Source organism: Telmatherina bonti (genome assembly GCF_933228915.1).
Source record: "Telmatherina bonti genome assembly, chromosome: 12".
Taxonomy (NCBI): Eukaryota; Metazoa; Chordata; class Actinopteri; order Atheriniformes; family Telmatherinidae; genus Telmatherina; species Telmatherina bonti.
In genome coordinates this window covers 18,093,265-18,113,884 of record NC_136610.1, presented here as the reverse complement: position 1 = coordinate 18,113,884, position 20,620 = coordinate 18,093,265, and the positions used below count along the sequence as shown (strand labels likewise).

The following is a 20,620-nucleotide window of genomic DNA, read 5'->3' as shown; positions in this document are numbered from 1 at the left end:
TTCTTCCCTGTTGTGGAATCAATGGGCCTCCTCTCAGATCCCCCCTCAGTGTCCACAGCATCCCACACTCACATTAACATCATGCAAATACACTTAGAGATATAAAATTCATTTGGTTAGGGTAAATATTTATATAAATTTACAGATACATATAAAATCATATACTTTTTTAAGGAATGTTAATCTACTTTGCTGTGTACTTTTTTTCATCTTACAATGTAGAAAATAATTTTCATACTATGCAACACATATAGTCAACATATTAAAAACAAGTCCATTTTATCCTCTTTGAAAAAAAAAAAATCCATAATAAAAATAAGTTCTATGTTTTTCACTTATATCTTACAATATATTTTCTCTCTGTCAACAATCACACACACACATGTCCCAGTTTTCGTTTTGTTTGTGGCTTCTCTTGGCAATTAACTGGCGGCGGTCAAAACAGCATGTGGAAATTATTCACACAGTGCTGGTGCTTATCAGCGTGCAGCGACAGCCTGGTTGACGTGTAGAATTCACAAAACGGCAGCAGTGTGTGCAGCGGAACAAACAACGCTGCCGCGCCGTTACAATGGGCATTTGGAGCAGCCACATTCCAGAGCCGTTTCCATCTCCTCGGAAAACGAGTCGCCGTCAGTGCAGCGGAAAACCACCTTCCTCCGTCTGGTCTTAGTGACGCCACAGCAAACATCAGGAGGCGCTGAAGCCTGGCAGGATCTTGGACAATCCATGCGGGGGATCTTGCTGGTGGATGTGCACGTTCTCAGGGGTTGGTGGCGCTTTATTTGCTCCCTCACCATTTCTCCTTGACACGTGAGCTCTGCATGTGGTGGAAAGGAAACACATAAAGTGATTGATTCCCTCAACATTTTGTTTTTATCGTGTTCTAATTGATCATCTTTTCTTATTCTTCCAGTCTTACCAGTGTCACAGGTTGGTCCGGTGTAGCCTGGCTGACAGTGGCACACCGGCTCTCCTCCCTCTGACACCCGACACTCCCCTCGTCCACAGCGCTTCCCCCTGCAGGCTGAAGGCTCCAGCCGTCGATCACAGTACTGACCATGATAGCCTTCGTTACACTGGCAACTGTAAGATTGACCCTTTGCTACACATACACCATGAACACATCTGAAGGAGCAAGAAGAGCAGAGAGAACTGGTTCATTTTCCAATGCATGCTTTAATACTGTTGGAAACACATGATATGGAATCATTATTAGCCACAAATGATTAAATTTAAGTCATATGAGACACTTGTTGCATTCATAAAATCAACACAGCACATAACAAGAGGCGACATTTAACCACAGATTTGATGTGCATGAGTTAAATCTTTAAATCTTTAAAAGCACCCCTAAATGATTGTTTTTTGTTTTCTTTACATAAAAATAACAGTGAAATGAATTATAATGACATTTTCTAAAGTAAAGATTAAACGCTGAAACAAACCTAAACCGAACAGTAGTAGAAATGCTGAAAGGGTAAATAGTTTTGCAAACCGCTAAATTCCTCTGCTGTCGTGGCTCACCTGCTGTTCTGACAGGGATTAGAAGCCGCCAACTCATCACAGAGGGCCCCGCTGCGTCCCGGAGGACAATCACAAGTGACCCCTGTGTCCCCTCCCTCTCTGCAGGCACCCTGTGCGCACACACTGCAGGAATGGCATCCTGTGAGAATGCCATCACCCTGGTGACAGGACGAGACAAAGGTGAAAACATAGTGAGTGATGGCAAGAATGGAGGCAGTTTAACCTGACAGACATTTGGAAGTGAATTAATTAGAAAGTCTCCATCATCACTGGGTGCCCAGTTTAATTATGTTGCCAAAATGGATATTTGTTCTTTTTCATAACGGTAACTTTCTTTGTTGAAGGAAACGCACAATGGCTTTTTGTTTATCAAAATGAACACGAGCATAATTATGATACATTCTCAGTCTCGTATAAGTTGGGATGTAAATGTAACTTCATACTGAATGAGAAACTGCCAATCTCATAATCTAGAATCTCCCAGAAGTACATTTCAGCAGAGATTTGGACATAAAGAAAACAAAACCTACATCTACAAATTGTGGAAAAATAAAGAATGATTTTCCACAGAGGAAATTGTAAAAACTTTGAATAATTTATCTTTGTACAAAATAACACCAAAAGGTTAAAAGAATCTGGAGATGTCTTAGGAACAAAGGACATTGTAGAAAATGTTGGTTTCCAAAGCTCTTCAGACCTTCAGGCAGCACTGCATTATAACCGGCATTATTTTGCCATAAAAATCACTGCACTGTCTGAGAAACCCTCCTGAAATCATCATCTGCAAACACAGTTCATCGTGCCATCCACAATGAAAGGTTTAAGGTCTATCAAGGAAAGAAAAAGTCATATTACCACAATCTAGAAACACTGCCATCTCTTCTCAATGATCATTTAAAATGGTCTGAAGCAAAGTGGAAAAACTGTTCTGTGGTCATATGAGTCAAAATTGGAAGTTATTTTTTAAAATGATGGATGCTGCGACCTCTGGACTAAAGAGCAGAAGGACAATCCAGCTCATCATATGCACTCGGTTAAAATCTCTGATGACATGGGGCTAAATTAGAACCTTTGGAACAATCTACTTTCACTGGAAAGGTACAGTCATTGCTGATTGTTATACAACTATCCAGTCAATGCTAAACTGCACACTGCTGTACCAGCATCACCTTAGAGTAGGAAAGTAAAGATGCTCCACTAGTCTGCCTGCGGTAGAGTCCTCTCAGTCAATGGAAACATCCGATGTAACATAAAATGTAAAGATAAAAACTCAAGACCACTAAGCACCTGGAGTCTTTTATTTCTCAAAAAATGTCCAACAACAGTTTACATCGATAAAAGCTAAGCTTATATTTTCATGTAATAGTAAAATGTCTCATTCTAATGTGTTTCCTATGTTCTAATGTAAACAAAATAACAGTTCATAAGAATTGCAAATCAACAAATTCTGTTTTTATCTACATTTCATTACTTCTTTTTAAAATTTCTTTGTTAAACTTCCAAGGCTTCTTCACAGAGCAGCAGAGTCTCGGAGTGAGTATACCCAAAGAGTATACTTTCACAAAAATGAAAACATGCAGAATATACTTACTTTTCCTTTGACCGCTTGCAGATGCCCTGTAGATTTAAAACTCAGATCTTGAGCTTCCCCGTTGATGCGAACGTTGTGGATGCAGCCATTAAAGGTCTGAAGGGAGCGTTCAGGGCCCAGACGTAAACCTGAAGCCACAACCTGCGATGGTACGCCTACGAATGAGACACAAGAAAGAAAAATATTATAATTGGAGAGAGGAATGAGAGTTTAGGAAGAGGTGCTGTTGGGATAAAATAATAAAAGGACAAGTTAATGTGGAAAAAATACAACATATTGACAGGAGGACTGGGACCGATGATTAATAAACTGCTGTCTTGTTTAATTCTCTGTTGCCTCGTACAGAAAAACACATGTTCCAGTAAAAACACAGCATCATAGTTCTCACTATTGCACAATACCATTATTTTCCTCCTAGCAATCAAGAAAAAAAAAAGGCTCATTGCTCTGCGAGGTATGTCCTGCCCCTGTTTTTGAGGAATAGCCGAGCAAAAACAGTTTTCCACTTCCTCACCACAACCCCTGCAGGGATTTAGTTTGCATGTGCATTTAGCATGTTGCTTGTGCTTACGCTTATATGTACCCAACTGAAGCCACAAAAAAGCAGTAAAGACCATGCAAAAGTGACATCTGTGTGCTATGAACAAATATGCAGTAATGTGTGCGTGTGTGCATGTGTGCATACCCCCTATGTAAAGCTGAGTGTTGTGGTCGACAGAGGGCTGGCGCTGTAGCTTGCCCAGGCTCTTTGGGGCGCCATTATCCACCACCAGGCTCAGCGAGCGGTTCTGAATCAACAGCTCAACTGTGTGGAAAAGTCCGTCATTCACCGACTCGACGCTGTAACAGTCACACAGACAAGCAGAAGAAAAGGAGAGATTTTCTGTGCGGTTCAGATGATGATAAATTACAGCTGAATTCTATGCAAGACATGAGAATTATTGGAGAGGGGGAAATGAAAGAGCAAACTGGAAATGCTGGACAACAAACAGGCTGCAAATGTTTTCAAGTCAGACCTTTTGGGTTTGGTTTTATTGTGTTTGCAAATCAAAGTAAATAAAGAAATCTGACAATTCTGCACATAAAAGAGACTGATTGCATTCACAACGCAGATCTATTTTGGAAGAGATTAAATTACACTCTTGATGTAGCTTAAGGTTTCCCGTCATAGGCCCAGAATGGGACCTCTAACACCACATGGACTTGTTTATTCCGATGAGTTTACGCTTCAGGGTGCAACTAGATATAAACATTTTAGAAGCTGTACTCATTCAGCTTCACTGCTGTGTTAAGAACAAAAGCCTGTTTGCTTAAACGGCTATCTTCTTTAAGAGGCATGCATATTTTCTGCAATAATCTTGGATCGTGACCTTCTGCACCATGTCTGACCCTGGGAAGAGAGTGTGTGTTTGCATGTGAATGTGTGTGTCTGAGATCCTCCACTAAGTGGTTTTTGCTGGAGGGGTGACAGACAGCTATAGAGACAGTGGTTTGGCACAGCCGAAAGAAAGGGGGGGTGGTGGGGGGTGGAGAGAGAGAGGTAAGTGGTGGGGTGGTAAAGTTGACTGTGCCTCTGTTCCCCCAATTTTTTGCAGAGCATCAAAAAACACAAGAGAAAAAGAGGAGCTGCTCTTTCTGCTGGTGGTCCTCTGCAGACTCCCACCAGTACAATACTTCTCTTTGTCTGCAGCCGCTTTTAGGCTACCAAGCTGAGAGCCGCGAGTCCCTTCTGACTGACAGCTGTTTATAGAGTGTTCAGATTACAGTGATGTTACATTAACAGCCGCTGAAGCAAGGCTGTGAGTTCTGGAGGAGGGCCAGTGTGACTGGCAAAATGCTGACCATTGAAAAGGGGAAAAGTAGAGAACAGAGCAGAGCAGGGTTACAACATACATAAGAACATAGGAGCAGGAATTAAAAACAGTCAAAACATTATTTTGAACTGTGGCTTCCATTTGAGTTCTTTGGCTACCTTTTCCCTCCACGTGGCCACATAACCTTCTCATTTTCATTATTTTGTTGGATCATCAATGTAAAAGTGCTTTTTAGATAAACGCGTTACTATTAGTAGTAACGATCAACACCGGCTAAAGCTTTCTGGACATCAGTCCAGCGATGTGTCTTGCTGGTGGTCTCAAATAAGAACCTCCCATAGATCCAACACAGACACATACATGGTTTCCATTAGGAGCCATATAATTTAATAATGGACTCAAACAGGCCTGTTGTGACCAAGCGAAATGATGGTCTGCCAGCCTTAAAGATTGGTTATCTACTTCACCAGCTGCCATTCTTATCTTTACTTTGTTTAGATGCTCTTGCTGTGCTTTCCCCCTCCTCTTATATTTCCCACACTTCTTTTCTTCTCTTGTATCTGTACTTCCTGTTCCTCATCTACTTTCTCCTCCATGGTTCTTCACGATATCCTCTTCTCTTTTAGCTCTACACTGATCCCCTTTCTACCCCTAATGCTATTCTCCGCTCATGTCAGTTTCCATTCCTCTTCTAAAGCCTCTTACCCTCCTCGTCCCCTTTTATTCCATCTACTCACATGGTGAAATCCATCAAGCAGCTCACACAGCCAAAAACATTCACAAATTGATTTGTCGCACAGAAACTTCATTCACTCATTTTAGACACGCTTAAGTGCATGTACTCGGCACAGCACCTGCCATAACAGAAAGGCACCACCAGGTGGCAGTAAATCACTTGTAAGTCCAAGTCCAAGCAGCTGCTCATCCCTGCAGATGAGCCTGGGTGAAGTCTGCAAACATTAAACCTAATTAGTGACCTGAAGAGGGTCTCAAAATCTAGATGAGAAAAATGTTTTTGCATGTTTATAAGTGATTATGCAGGTTAAAGATATATAAATACAGTTACATAAATGTGCAAGGTCTTTTTAAACTCATGACAAAATGCAGATCTTTGAAAATGCTGGAACTTTTTAATTTGCCAAATTTGCCAAATTTGTCTTAATATTTCAGCATTTTTGAGGCTGGCTGTGTTGGCTCTCTCTGAAGCCCATTACAAAATTCAATAAAAACACTTACAAAGATGCAGCAGATTGTAACTGCCCCCTCTCTATTAAACTTATCATGCTACCCACAAGAAACTTTAATTTCCTGTTAGGCCAAAACCACGAATTAGTACATATATTTAAAGAACTTTAAAACCTCAAATGAGCTTTTTTCCCCCAAATACTATACTCAAATGAAAGTCCATACGTAACTACAGGTCAAATATTCAATCTCAAACTGAAAAGTAACTTTCGGATAAGAGATGACTCCACTGATCCATTTACACTTTTAAGCCAAAATATACATTGTAATCATTTACAATGTTTCTAAACCACATTTAGAAACATTGTACAACAGGATATGGTGCATATCGACAGTACTTAAACAACATATTGTGCATTGATGTTTGGAATGGATTTGTTTGTGAGAGGGCATACATCCATATATGTATGTATGCGTGTAGATTTTTTTCTGTAAACTGTGTGTTTGTGCATATGTGTGTAGGTGTGCGTGTTTGTGTGTTTGTATGTGTGTGTTCTGAACAGCCCAATCTGATTAAAATGATGCTCAGCAGACAGGCATCCCAGTTCCATATTACCGTGGTAACCTCAATTAGTCATTGCTGAAATGGCAGCTGCAGAACAGAGAGCTCCTTTGCCGTTTTCCTTCCCTCTTCTTTAGCTTTCATTAAACCAGCCTGGCCTGCTCAGATGAAATTTGTACTTCTCCAGAGTAGATTTATAGTGTTTTGATGTTGAGCTCCAGGAATGACGACTTGTTGATTCAGGCCTCTGAAGTTTTCGGTATTAGAATATCTCAATAGACTTTTTACATTTAAACCTATAATGCTCAAGGATTGTTTGTCTGTTTTAACCACAGCCTTTTGGCTTTCAGGAACCAGATTCTGGTCAGACATTCACTCCCTAATTCCCTCTTGTTCATCTAAATCTGGGAACACAAGTCTTTTTGACAACCTGAATCTGAATAGAGACTGCATGGAAAAGTTGCATAATTGTCAAAGGTTGATTTTTTTTTTTTGCTGCAAGTTTAATATTTTCTCTTTATTCTGGAAGCAACACAAACTGAAATTGTCGGTGTGCGTGTAGTTATGAAATGCTGTAGGGGATATGCTGTTTTAAAGCCAGGGCTACATAATTAAAAACTTGAATAATAAGCACATAACAACATATGCTAATAATTCCATGATGGCAGCAAGTGTTTGTGTAGCTGCACCATCTGGGCTACTGAGAAACCTCATAGCTGTCCAGAGAATCTGACCATTGCATTCCAGCTGCAGTTGATCTGAGGAACGCAAAGGAAAGTATCTTTGGCCCACTTGTGATTGTCACTGGATAATCAACTGCACGTCTTTGGCTAATCAGGAAAAATATCTTGCTAACAACTAAAGCATTTCGGCTGGGATTTTTGAATGAAAATTAGATTGAACCGAACCACGAATACATTAAAAATACTGATGACATTCCCAGCTAAATGTCTCTATTGCAGGATTTGGTACAGGTATCATTTGCTGTCTTGTTATCCCTTCACGGGTTTGTCATTCCACCTATTCAGTTATACTGGTGAGTTGCATCAAGGACATTACAACCTGTTATTGTTACATAGTGCAACACTTGTTTTCACTACAGAGGATGGCTTTCCCCTTCCCTCTTTTCACCCATCCATCATTGTCCTTTCCCAGCTATCCTCTGTCTTTTTCACTGCCTCCTCTCTGTCCACTCATCCATCCCTCCACCCCTTTCTTCTGCTGCCTTTACCTTTCTTCATCACCCTATTAATGCATAAATCCACCTCTGGCAAAAAAAAAAAAAAAAACAGTACTTGTGCTCTCTTTGACCTGATAGGAGATTAGTCTGACATTTAGTAAAGGGCACCACATTAATACACAACAAACACATGCTCTGTTTTCCTCTTCCCTACACCACCCTACCCCCGCACACACACAAATGTTCTTCTAACACTAGGCATGCATAATCTGTTTCATCTGTTGCTAATGAGGGCACAGTGAAGGATTTGTACACCTTTTCCTGTCTCTTCCGTCATTGTCTCTCCTCAAATCCAAGCCTCTCCCACTTTTACATATTTATTTCATAGTTTTTTTTTTGTCCCCTTTTTCTCCTTTCATTTATTGTGTTTGCTCCCTTTTTCTATGCCATCTTTTTTTTTTCTAAGGACACAAGTATGTTGGTGCATGAACAAACCTACATCTGCTTTAGTGTATTTACAAGCGATAATGTGAGTTTACATAGCTCATCTACAAGTCTTTTCTCTGTCCTGCTACAGCTTTCCTCTTTACAGTGTGAATTTAAAGTTACTCTGTGGAGGTTTTTGGAGCTCAAGAAGCATCATGGAGCATCGTGCCTAGACAATAGCTGCACAAATACTTGATGGAAAATGGGATAAACTTCACAGATTGAATAGCGTTCAGGAATACACTTTGTGTGTTCAATATAGATTACGAAATGTAAACAATGTGACTGTGAATCAGGCGTAAGAGCAGTAATCTGCTCATTAAAATATTGGTGGTCTGATTCCAGGCTTCTCCAGACAACATGTTCAAGCCTCAGGAAAATAATAGGAAAAGTGCTATAGAGCTAATTTAAAATGTGTGATTTCTTGATAAAAACACTACGAGGAAAAACATTCAGTGTGCTGGATGCCCTGAAACAGAAAAGTCCAACGATGTAATATTCATGCCAAAGTTAAAAATGAACTGTTACATTTGTTGCAAAACTGACTTAACACAATGGCCCTTCTGGCTCTCTGATTTCTTTTCAAGATAGCCAAGCTGGGATTGTTCATCTTAGATTCTGGCACTGGTCCCTGGCTGTTGGACATACAGCATGACTGCAGCAAAATCAAGGTGCTCAAACTTCCCCTTTTGCTGTTCCCTTGTAGAGAATGAACAATTTGAAAATTGGGACATATTTTACTACCTGCTTATCTGTCAATTTGCAGTGACAGCTCTGCATCTCTGTCATGGAGGTGATATTTCCACGTTCATACAGTTTACTACAGAAATTTATCACCTGCAAAGAGCAGTTACATATATGATGACTTTGTCACCATACTACCAAAAATCTAGTCTGAGAGGAGGCTGAAAACCCAGAAAAACACCCTTTTCAGTAGAGAAAGAACATGCAAACTCCAGACAAAAAGGGTGGTTCACAAAGCAAAATCTTAAAACCATCTGGCAACAGCACAAACACCATCATACTACTCATATTATCAGAGTGCAGCCTACTATTTGCCTATACTGTAGCTTTAGGTATGTAGCTTTTGTTTTCAGCAGTGACTTTCCACCTGTAAAAAAAAACACATTTCTACATTGTTTATTAGAAGGACATGGTCTGTGTTCCCCAGCGAAGTACTTCCTGAAAGCTGCACCTATGGTTACAGTTATTATTCATGTGTTTGGGATTTGCCAGATGAGCTGTGTCCAGATTGTGGTGGTATCAGATTAACAACTCTTCTGTCCTGCATATCATGAGGTTTTAATATGTGTACGAAGTCATATGTAATATTTAGTCATGCAATTACAAAGATGGTAAAACGAGCCTCAGATTAGTTGAAGGATGGCCCTTTGCTAATGGTATCATTGAAAAGTGTGATGCGTTTGGCACAGATGTGACTTGATTCTATGTATCTTTGTGTTTCGTCTTGCCATCATTCTTTCATTTGACTTCCAGTTTGACACGTTCTCTGTCTATTTTTGTTCTGTTAACGTACACAGTCTTTTCCCTTCTCCTCTGTTTTCATCTTTTTCTCACGTCTTCTTTTACACTGTCTCAGTCTCAGTCAGTCTGTCAGTCTGTTTGTCTCTCAGGCGTGGCCCATGTCAAGTTAACAAAACCAGACAAGGATAATTCCCTGACTCAGCCTGAGGTTTGTGTTTCTTCTGTTCTTCCCCCTCCTTCACTCCATCCTTCTATCGTCCCTTGGTTTTTTTTTTTTCTCCCTGCCATCCAGCTGTTCAGCCATATTTCACGCTCTATTTTATTCCATCTCAAGCAACATATTCTACAGAGTCATCTGTTGATTATGTTGTCTGGGATTTCATTCATGCCTTCTGTTTTGGATCTGTCCATCTGTCTTTTAAGTCTTTACCTATTAGTTTCTGCCTCTTAGCTGATAAATCTGTCTTTTTAAGTATCCATTTCTTCATGTGACTGTCCTTTTCTCTTGCATGCTTGTCTCTTTCAACCATCCCATCCCATCTGTGCCCAAAGCTAAATTAGATTTATCTCATCATTTCTATCCTTTCATTCAATCTCTTCTTCCTCCATAAGATTCCCTTTTTTTTTCCTTTTTCTTGCCTTGTTCAGAAAGTTAAGCATTGTGAACACTTATAGTTAAGGCTATAACGAGGATGTTGCTATTACATTTCAACCAAACCAACTTTATAAACAAGTTCTTTCCTTAAAGTGGAACTATTATGTGCATTTCAGACTAATTTATTTTTATTTCTGAGACCAAAAGGGTTGGGATTGCTCGAGTTATTGCCACAAATTGCTTTATTTACTTCAGTCCAACCCTCTCTGTAGGCTGTCAGATCAGCCTGTGGGCAAAACGAGTGGATTGAGACTCTTCCGCATTAAGCCCCGCCTCCCGCCAGATATAAGTTGCCACTGATTGGTCAGCTGCCACTGCACTACATCAGGAGCGTGCACCGCAACTGCTTTCGCCGTCATTGTAACATCTCATAAACAGAAGGATTAGGCTAATATGAACTCAATAAAAAAAACAAAATACAATGTCAACACATAGCATACAGCCCTACATGTTGGAACCTGAATCAGACCCTGAAAACGAAGTGGAAAACAGCAACCCACAGCAACGAATGCAGCAGGATGTCTCTTTTTGGTAAACTCACCAGCCATCGTTGGAAATAACTTTATCCGACGTTTTCCACCCGCCTGATGTATTTGTACATGCCCTAGTTAACCAGTAGAAGGTAACCAATCACCGAACCTTATCCCCCGGGACATCACACGGATTTCGAAGTAGAAAAAAACACTCTAAAACGACACGTTTTTTGTCGCCATGGAAACCAAATGGAGAGATTGCTGGAACTCAAACTCAAACTCAAACATGCGTTTTGGTGATAAAAAAACAGTGCCGTTCACATGTCTGATGAGGATTCAACACTGTAACACTGAAAGCTCAGAAATACCATAATAGCACCCCTTTAACGGGAAATATACGACTACAGGAAAAAAATGCCAAAAATTTAAAGCACAAAGAACACTCGATGAACAACAGGGTAACACATTGTATTTATAATAAAGCCAACTGTGTCAGTCCAGATAACCACATGGCATTTGTGTGCCCCGTTGACTAGTTCATAACAGCAACAGAGCAGCAGATTTACAGGTGGGCAACTCTAAAGTAAAGAAGATATGCTTCAGGCATGCACAACCCAGGTTACCTGTTTTCGATCCGTATGATACAGGCTGACTACTGAGTCGACAGCATGTGTGGATCACATGTTAATGAAAGTAGGAACACGTCTGCATGTGCAGACACAAAATGTAGTATAAAAACAACCACATGGCTTTTTTGCTGTCTATGTCCATTTTGTGTGACCATTAACTATCTAAACACACCACATTAAACTATTAGCAGCAGCAGTAGACTATGCTTTTTTATCCTGGCTGTATGAAGTGACACAAGCCTAATGAGATTTTTTTTTTTTATTTGTAGAACAAAGGCAGTTTATTTTATTTAACTGTTACACATAAAGGATTGCAGTGCAGTCAGCCTAAGTCAGACAGCAGAGTTTAAAATCCATGTGCTTGTTGCTGTGGGTAGATGGTTTCTATTAAAAAAAAAAAGCTGAAGCTATACATACCAATGAAACAAGGTTTTAAATGAGCTGTATTTAAAACAACTGAGGCAGTGACTATATATTGCCCCTTAAGCAGTAAACGATGTCTTAAATCCTTCTTAGTATTTACAAGATTTGTAACGGGATGTGAAGTCTTAATCCTAAAATGTAGTCTTTTGGGATCTTGTTGTCTAACTTTCTTTAAATCTAAATAGACAAAAGAAAGGAGGAGAGCAAAGTCACACGCAAAAAAATGTAAAATAAACTAATAAAAATACATTTATAGTGCAATAAGAATAGACAAAAAATCTCTCAAAGTTCTCTTTGTACTCATCTTTCTCCTCTCCCTCACTTCTTACAGTTACACTTGGTAGACTTGTCTCTGAGTGGTGTGATCCTTTACAGGTAACTGAAAAACACTGAATACTGATGAAACACTGTCAGATTTCCTTTCATACTTTGGTGTAATGACTGTAAATATGAGACTCAAGGAGATTTAGTAGTCTAAAGTAAAGTAGATGCATGGCACGTCTGCTCCCAGTGAATCTAGTGCCAATAATTACCACCCGTCTTTCTGGCTTTTGGTACTTTCAAATGATGTTGTGATGATTTACTGGTAGAGACACATGATGTTTTTGCATATCATAAAGGAGTTCACACACAGTAATGTTGCCCATTCATTTGTGGTTTGTTTTTTTCTTTCTTCAAGCTACATACACGACTAAGAGACACAGACAGAATCAATTGGAGACACTTAACAGCAGACAAACATGGACATCTCTGCCTCATGACAAAGGCAGCCAGTCCTATATCTCCAGCAATCTTTTTTTTTTTTTTACTCAGTTTTAGATCCTTTGATTCTCCTTTCAGTCAGTTTTCTTGGCCCAGAGAAACAGAAATTAATCACATATGCACCACACAAGAAAGCTTTGAACTGTGAATTTGTATTGTTTTGTTAAAGCTTGGCTTTTTCTTTATTGCAACTTTTGTTTATTAAAGTTCTTGAGCTCTTTATAATAAAAACATGCGTGCTGCACTCTGCCACTTTTGTAGCATTTTTTCAAATTATGCAGTAAGTGGAGTTTGGCAAAGAGTTAAGGGCAAAATTACATGTAGATCCTTCTCATGCTGACTACTGACTACTTTACCATTATTCTTTGCCGGGTTTTCATAAAAATACTGTTGATATTGTGGTACAAGATGTTTTCAATGAAACAGGACAGCTGTGTATTTAATACTTGCATTATGAATATGGATGGACGTTTTGAAAAACATTTGCAAAATCAGTTTCGGCCTTTTTCTCACTTACATATGCTTGTTAGAAAGTTAGTTCTTTTAGCTCGTTATACTGAAAACATGTTCCTCTCCTGGTTTACCTTGGTGATTTCTGTAGTTTACTAAAGCCTATTCAATTTAATGAAACTGTGACTCATTTTTTACATCACATCTAAGGCTACCTTGACTAACGCAATGAAAAGGGGCCGTTGTATGTACTGTTTTTAACCCAAGTATGGAACTGTTTAGTCAGGATTGTGAAGCAGTTTTTCTGTGTTAACGTTTGTTTATAGAAGAAAAGTCTCTGATAGGGATCTGTTACTCAGAGTGTGTTTCTGTATGTGAACCAAAAAAGACACAAACATTAAACAAAGAATCTGTGTGGCCAAATCAACCTCTACTGAAAAGTCCTTGAACGCTTGGAGCCTTTCGTTGTTGGTAAATGTATGTTCTATGCACAAATCTGTTTGTATTTAAGCATCCTTGCTCTGCTTTGAATCCCCGTTGGATTTCATTCTTGAAGGTTTTCTATGGAAATAAATGCTGCTTTTTTTTTTCCGTTGAGGTGGATTACATAATGACCCCACAACCCTCAAATGGACTAAGCTGTATAGAATATGGAATTAATGAATAAATACATGAGTTTTTATTTATGTAATCCATGTCAGAGGTTTGTACTGTAGTTACAACTGTGTTTTCCACACACGTCTTTCTAAGTGCACTTGAACTGCCTTGAACCTCAGCATCAACTTGATCATCTCAGCATTTTTGCACAACTATTATTTACTTGTAAATATAAATAATAATTGTGATGAAAAATGTTTTTTTACCCTCATGCTTGGCTTACCTGTACACAGTGGTTGGTGGGTAGTTAGCAACATCATAGATGAGCCGTATGTGTCCTTGATAAAGTTCCAGTGCCATGGGGTCGTGGTCCTCCTTGTACAGCAAAATACCATTGTCTTTATCTGTAGCTACCTAGAAAAACAAAATACATAAACACAAATACTTTTAAAGATAATACACATAGGTGATAATTGACCAGGAACCCACTGTGTGACGTTCTAACAAAAATAACCGATACTTAGGCACATACAGATTTATTTGTTTAGTTGTGATCTAAAAATATTAGAAAAAAAGAATTGGTCTGTTGCGATGGACTGGCGAGCTGTCCAGGGTGTACCCTGCCTCTCGCCCAAAGACTGCTGGGATAGGCTCCAGCTTCCCCGCAATAATCAGAATAATCGGTTTGTTAAGGGATGGATGGAAATTGGTCTGTAATGCTGATTGTTTATTTTTATCGGTGCAGGCAGGATCCAACTGTTGAGCAAATGCTGCATAATTTTAAAATAATTTATGTTGCATGTTCTGAGTAAAACTTATTCAATCTGGCAGAATGAATCCAGTCCCAGACTTCCAGGTTTCTTCATGCTTTATTGAAATGGGATATTGTGGGAGTCTTGTCAACCCCTTGTGATATTTTTCTGTTAGCTTAATAAGTTTGAGGCTTTGGGTCAAGTGTTACACTTTAATTGAATCCTGATGAGCCTAAAAAAGTGAACCGGGAACAACAAAGCTCTGTAAATGCTTTCAAAGCTATTAAAAGAAAGGAATGTAATGGGTAATTAATGCAAATTTGGAACAACTGGATGCTGTATGTGAATATTGTAAAATGTATAATAAGAATGGACAGATGATGATTATGAAATTAAGGGGCAGATATCATAATATTGCTCTTCTTTCTGCTCCTTTTCATTCAAGCCATATTTAATTGGCAGTCTTATTTTGTATTTATTTTTATGTTGTTTTGAATGAAATAAATAAAAATGAGATGAAATTAAATGAAAGCAACAAAAATGATAATTAGCAAAGAAGTACAAAAAGTACATTCATCCTTACAGAACATTTAATATGACTCTACCTAACAGCACATTTTTGTCCAATTTATTGTCTACTTTTGTTGGTAGAACAAAACAGAAGCACCAACGCCACCCTAATGCAATTGAGAAAAAGCTAACAGCTGAGACTGCTCCACATGTTTCTGATAAATGTCCCCAAGTGGCAGCAAAAACTTAGAACTTCTTTTAGATCATTTTCTTGTGAGATTATTTATTTGTGTTTTTAATTCAATTTAATGTCCATCCATCCATCTTCTGCCGCTTATCCGGAGTCGGGTCGCGGGGGCAGCAGCCTAAGCAGGGAAGCCCAGACTTCCCTCTCCCCAGCCACATTTGCCAACTCTGCGGGGGGGATCCCGAGGCGTTCCCAGGCCAGCCGAGAGATATAATCCCTCCAGCGTGTCCTGGGTCTTCCCCGGGGTCTCCTCCCAGAGGGACGTGCCTGGAACACCTCACCAGGGAGGCGTCCAGGAGGCATCCTGACCAGATGCCCGAGACACCTCAACTGGTTCCTCTCGATGCGAAGGAGCAGCGGCTCTACTCTGAGCCCCTCCCGGATGACTGAGCTCCTCACCCTATCTCTAAGGGTGAGCCCGGCCACCCTGCGGAGGAAACTCATTTCAGCCGCCTGTATACGAGATCTCGTTCTTTCGGTCACGACCCACAGCTCATGACCATAGGTGAGGGTAGGAACGTAGATCGACTGGTAAATCGAGAGCTTCGCCTTCTGGCTCAGCTCCTTCTTCACCACGACAGACCGGCGCAGAGCCCGCATTACTGCAGATGCCGCACCGATCCGTCTGTCGATCTCGCGCTCCATCCTTCCCTCACTCGTGAACAAGACCCCGAGATATTTAAACTACTCCACTTGAGGCAGGACCTCACTCCCGACCCGGAGAGGGCAATCCACCCTATTCCGGCTTAGGACCATGGTCTCAGATTTGGAGGGGCTGATTCAATTTAATGTAATTCCAAAATTCAAAAAATAGAGAAGTTGACTTGAAGGAGCTGTGAGAAACAATACAACGAGGTATATCCAGATCATGACTTGTACAATCTGAGCCCAAAATGGACGGTCAAACCCGTGACAACCAGCAGCAGCCGGATCCATGTGTGTGTTCTGGACTCAAGGTTAACCAGTAGAAGATTGCCTTGTGACACGGTTCACTTCATATGTCAGGGGTCTTAATTTAGCAAATGATCAGTTGATGTGTCATTATATTCGTCACAATAATTTAAAAATATATATATATATATTTTATCAAACACAATATGTCAAGAATTTGAACAAAAATAAGAAACATAAATAAGATTCCACTGCGTGAACACACATACACACGTGTCCAAGGAAGGTAAATCAACTCCTTTTCTCAGAGACACACTTGACATGTCACACTTGCTCGAGTGCTCTGCTAAGCGCTAACTAACTAGCAAGTGGAAATGGGGCCACGGGGCCAAGCACTTAACACTCCGGCGTCAATGGAGCATAGCCAAGTCAACACCTGCTAACAAGCTGCCGAAAAAAAGAGATCCCAGCAGGCTGAGAGGAGTAAGAGAGGGAGGGATGTAGGAAACAAAGCAAGAGAAAAGAAAAGAGGAAATAAGTGGGAAAAAAGTGTGTGAGATGAAAACAGGCAGGTGAGCAGAAAAAGAAGATGCAAACTGAGAGAAACGAGCAGAGTTTAAGATGAAGAGAGAAGCATATTGTGATGTATGAGGTGTTGTGACCCTTTAATCCTTTCTTTTCATTTTCTCTCTCCTTCCTCTGAGTCAGGGAGTTTTATTAGCCTTAGCATTGACATTGAAAGCACCTGGCACAAGCGCATAAATGCACAAAAACTCATATGGATTCAAACAGTTGGTGAATTTCAATTAGTCTACTTTATTGAGTTTGTTTCTCCACTTTCATTCTCTTTTCTAAAGGAAGATATTATGTCTCCACGAGGATCCAACTCTCAGGTGTACAAGAGGCATGGTTTGTTTGAATGAGCATGTGTGTGTGTGTGTGTGTGTGTGTGCAAAGACAGGCTCAGGAGGCTATGAAACGGAGGATGTAGCACACATTAGATTAGCTTTGTGGTCACCAAGTAGCACAACTTTATCGGTTGCACACTTTTCACTATGTACTTCAGAACATGTTGTTTGTACTTCCATATTATGGTGCAGTAACAGGAAACACACAGTAGGATTTTTCATAAACGGAAGCAGAACATTTAAACAAGTTTCTGCAAATGTCCACAACTTTTATCCATTATGGAACAATATTGAAATTCTTTGAACACATGCACGTACAGAGGTCAAAGGTTACCTGTAATGAAATATGTGCTGTTGAATGGAGCTTGGTGCCTGGCAGCTCCACGTAGCCATTGCGACCCTGGAAGTGAACAGTGGCCATCTTGTCACATTTATTGCCATAGAAACCAGGCATGCAGCGGCAGATGGGTTCCCCGGCAACCACCAGACACTGGGCGCCGTTCTGACAGTCCGACTGGTCGCAGGGGCTGGTCTGCAGTAAGATCATTGGCGGCGGGTTTTCACAGAAAAGCCCGCTGAGGAAGGAATAGATTGAACAGAGGATAACTTATTCATAAAGCTGTAATTGGGTGATTTGTTGTGCTTGTATCTGCTGATGAAAGTTGTTAAGTGTTTGGACAGTAATTTGTCTCAATGCGTTACATAAGAAAATTGGATTGGCGAAGGCAGAAAGGTAATAATCCTGAAGGAAATGGACAGACTTTATCTGTGTGGCATGGTAAACAGATTCAGTACATCTCCCTGTTTCCTTATGAATCTGTTGTATCTATAAAAACTTCTGAAATGTTGCCCAAACAGTAGTTTGTCTCATGTCTTTGTCGCCCTTTTTCTATTTGTTTCCAGTTTACACATGACGTTCTCTCTCCATTTTCCCATTTCTGTCCCTTGTGATGAATTTGTTTCGCTCTCGCCAACAGTCTCTGCTATAATTAACCACATGGTGCTGCATCTGCTGCACGCACACACATCAGCACGCACATGCACTCAGTAGGTCGAAACAGTCAAGTGTCTGATTATGAAGTGCCATCTGCATTTTCCTCCCAGTCTGGCCCTGTGGTGCTTGACTGTGTCTGTGTCTGAGCTGCTTCCACGTCTCTCACCTGAAACCCTCTTTACAGACGCAGGTATAGCCGTTGACAGCATCCACACACTCTGCACCGTGTTGACATTTATTCTCCAAACAGTCATTATAGTCCTGCTCACAGTGTTGGCCCACATAGCCTGGTAAACACTCGCACCTAGAGTGACAGGGAAATATGGATCGGATTAGTCTACCTCATGATTACTTGTGGCTGAGTTGACAAAGAGTTGACACTTTGGTCCTCGTTACAGTGTGTTCAAGTGAGAAAACATGTTTCTGAGCAGTAAAGCAAAGTTTATACTGATAAAGTTTTATGGTGAAGATCAATCAGGAATGTGTACGCTTCACGTATTTAATCATGAGTTTCCCTGACATTTGCAAGCTATTGGTCTAAAAGTATGTCATTTGATCAGAGATCTTAGGTTAGCGCAACCAAAAGTGACATTTACAGCCTGTGTGTACTAAGCTGCTGAAAACCATAAAACTGCATTTTTTTTGTAGAGTTGGGGATTAAAATATAGGAGCTGAAGTTAGGAGGCAAAAGCTTTTTGTACAAACTGCAGCTTTAGACTCTTCGGGATTGTACCAAACCACATTGGCTGAAGGGAAGATTATTGTAGAAAATGATTTGGCACCTTTTGGTGCTTTCAGACAAACTTTTTCACACATCTTCTAACTATTAAAGGTAGTTTGTGTGTCTACATTATAGGACTAAAGCTGAATGCTATTATAGATAGAAATGCATTTTTTGAGTCAGAGTAGAAGCTTTCCAAGCAGATGTGCCATGACTGTATGGTTACTGGTTGAAATAAAAAGAATAAAAAAAAGTGGGACACATAAGCACTTAGGGCTGAGACGACATGCTTTTGTCCAGATTCGATTCGATTCCAATTTTTTTGGGAGCCGATTTAATTTAAATTGAGATTCTCACAATTGTTCGATATTGTTGATTTTTGTAGATTAAGAACAAAAAAAACTTTTCTTTTTTTGCTCATCATTTTTCTTGAAATCAGTTAGAAAAAAACAACACAGTAGCCAGACCATCATTCTGCTGCTATAATGCCCAAGAAGACAAGTAAAAAGATCAATAAAAACAATAAAAATGACAAAATTTTTTATATTGAATTAATTTTATTTAATTGAATAAAAAAAAATTCAATTTTTAAACAAAAAAAGTTATTTTAAAATTGTGAAGCAAAAAAAATCCCAATTTTCAATTTTTTAATTTGATTTTTGCACTCCTTTAAGCAATAGATCCTAACTTTAACTTCTCACATGCTAAACAACAATGGTATAATAATTATAAAGCAACATTCTTTCCCACAAGGATCTGGTTGCTGGAATGTAACCAGAAAAGGCCCTTAAGAGCAAATTGTCTTTCAGGAAAATTTCCAAGGCTTTAACCCTCAGCACCGGACAGCGTTTGCTACAAACACACTTCATTTGAAAGTACAAGAGTGCATATCAACACAGATGACTGAGAAAAGGTGCAATCAAGCCCAAGAAAAAAAAAAAAATTATGTAAAATGTTTCACTATTTCAAGTCCAGATGTTGCATCTAATCTGAAAATATAATTCTATAGTTTACATGTTGTCTCATGGAAAGGTTTATGATGGTTTAGTCTCAATGTTACAATACAAAAAGCACAACTTGGATGACATGAAAGATAGTTTTTTTCCTTAAGTGCTCCACTTAAATTTACTGATTCAAACACAGAAGAATGCACCTTTTTATGCATTACATATGTATAGCACATACCAACACCTTTCAAAACGCCTGGACACTGCAACGGAGGGCAGTAAAATTTTATCTTGTGCCACAAAGTTTTAAACTTTCTGACCTCACTTCTCCCCTTCAGACTGATGTGACCTCCAACTAGACTGGATGCCGATCTTTGCTGAATTATTTGCTCACCTGTAACTGCGGCCAACATGGACGCACTTGGAGTCATGCTGGCAGGGGTCAAAGCCGCTGAGACAGGGGTCAACAACCTCTTCACACAGATCACCTTGTGAGAAAGAAAGAAAATTCATTTGATTTTCTGGCTATGATGCAGTCTGAACGCAACAGCTGAATTTGGGATTTGCTTCTGTTTTAAATACATTGTAGCACCATCTAAGCACAGTGACTTGAACTGTGAGAATGTGTGTGTGCGTGTGGGTGGGTGGGGAGCTTGGAAATTAAACTTCGTCAGAAAAACTGAAGATTAAAAGAGACCGGGAGGAACTAACCTTTTTCATATTTACTCCTTGTTAGCTTCAAATGACAGCAAGAAAAAAAAAAAGGAATGTAAAGTAGTGAACAAGGGTTGTAAAAAGATCATTTATATTTGCGTTTATATCATGTTTAAG

At 39.7% G+C, this 20,620-nt stretch overlaps 1 protein-coding gene across 1 annotated transcript in view; it reads right to left on the bottom strand.

The window, feature by feature from the left end:
- Positions 1–566: 566 nt before the first annotated feature.
- Positions 567–20,620, bottom strand: part of slit3 (slit homolog 3) — a gene marked incomplete at both ends in the record, with an annotated part of 245,648 nt that continues 225,594 nt past the window's right edge. Inside the window, 9 exons of the mRNA XM_079250218.1 lie at positions 567–820; positions 923–1,128; positions 1,528–1,685; positions 3,119–3,273; positions 3,804–3,958; positions 14,103–14,233; positions 17,462–17,702; positions 18,288–18,425; positions 20,184–20,277. Coding sequence (XP_079106344.1) covers positions 567–820; positions 923–1,128; positions 1,528–1,685; positions 3,119–3,273; positions 3,804–3,958; positions 14,103–14,233; positions 17,462–17,702; positions 18,288–18,425; positions 20,184–20,277 — 1,532 coding nt within the window. The remainder of the gene's footprint in view (positions 821–922; positions 1,129–1,527; positions 1,686–3,118; positions 3,274–3,803; positions 3,959–14,102; positions 14,234–17,461; positions 17,703–18,287; positions 18,426–20,183; positions 20,278–20,620) is intronic.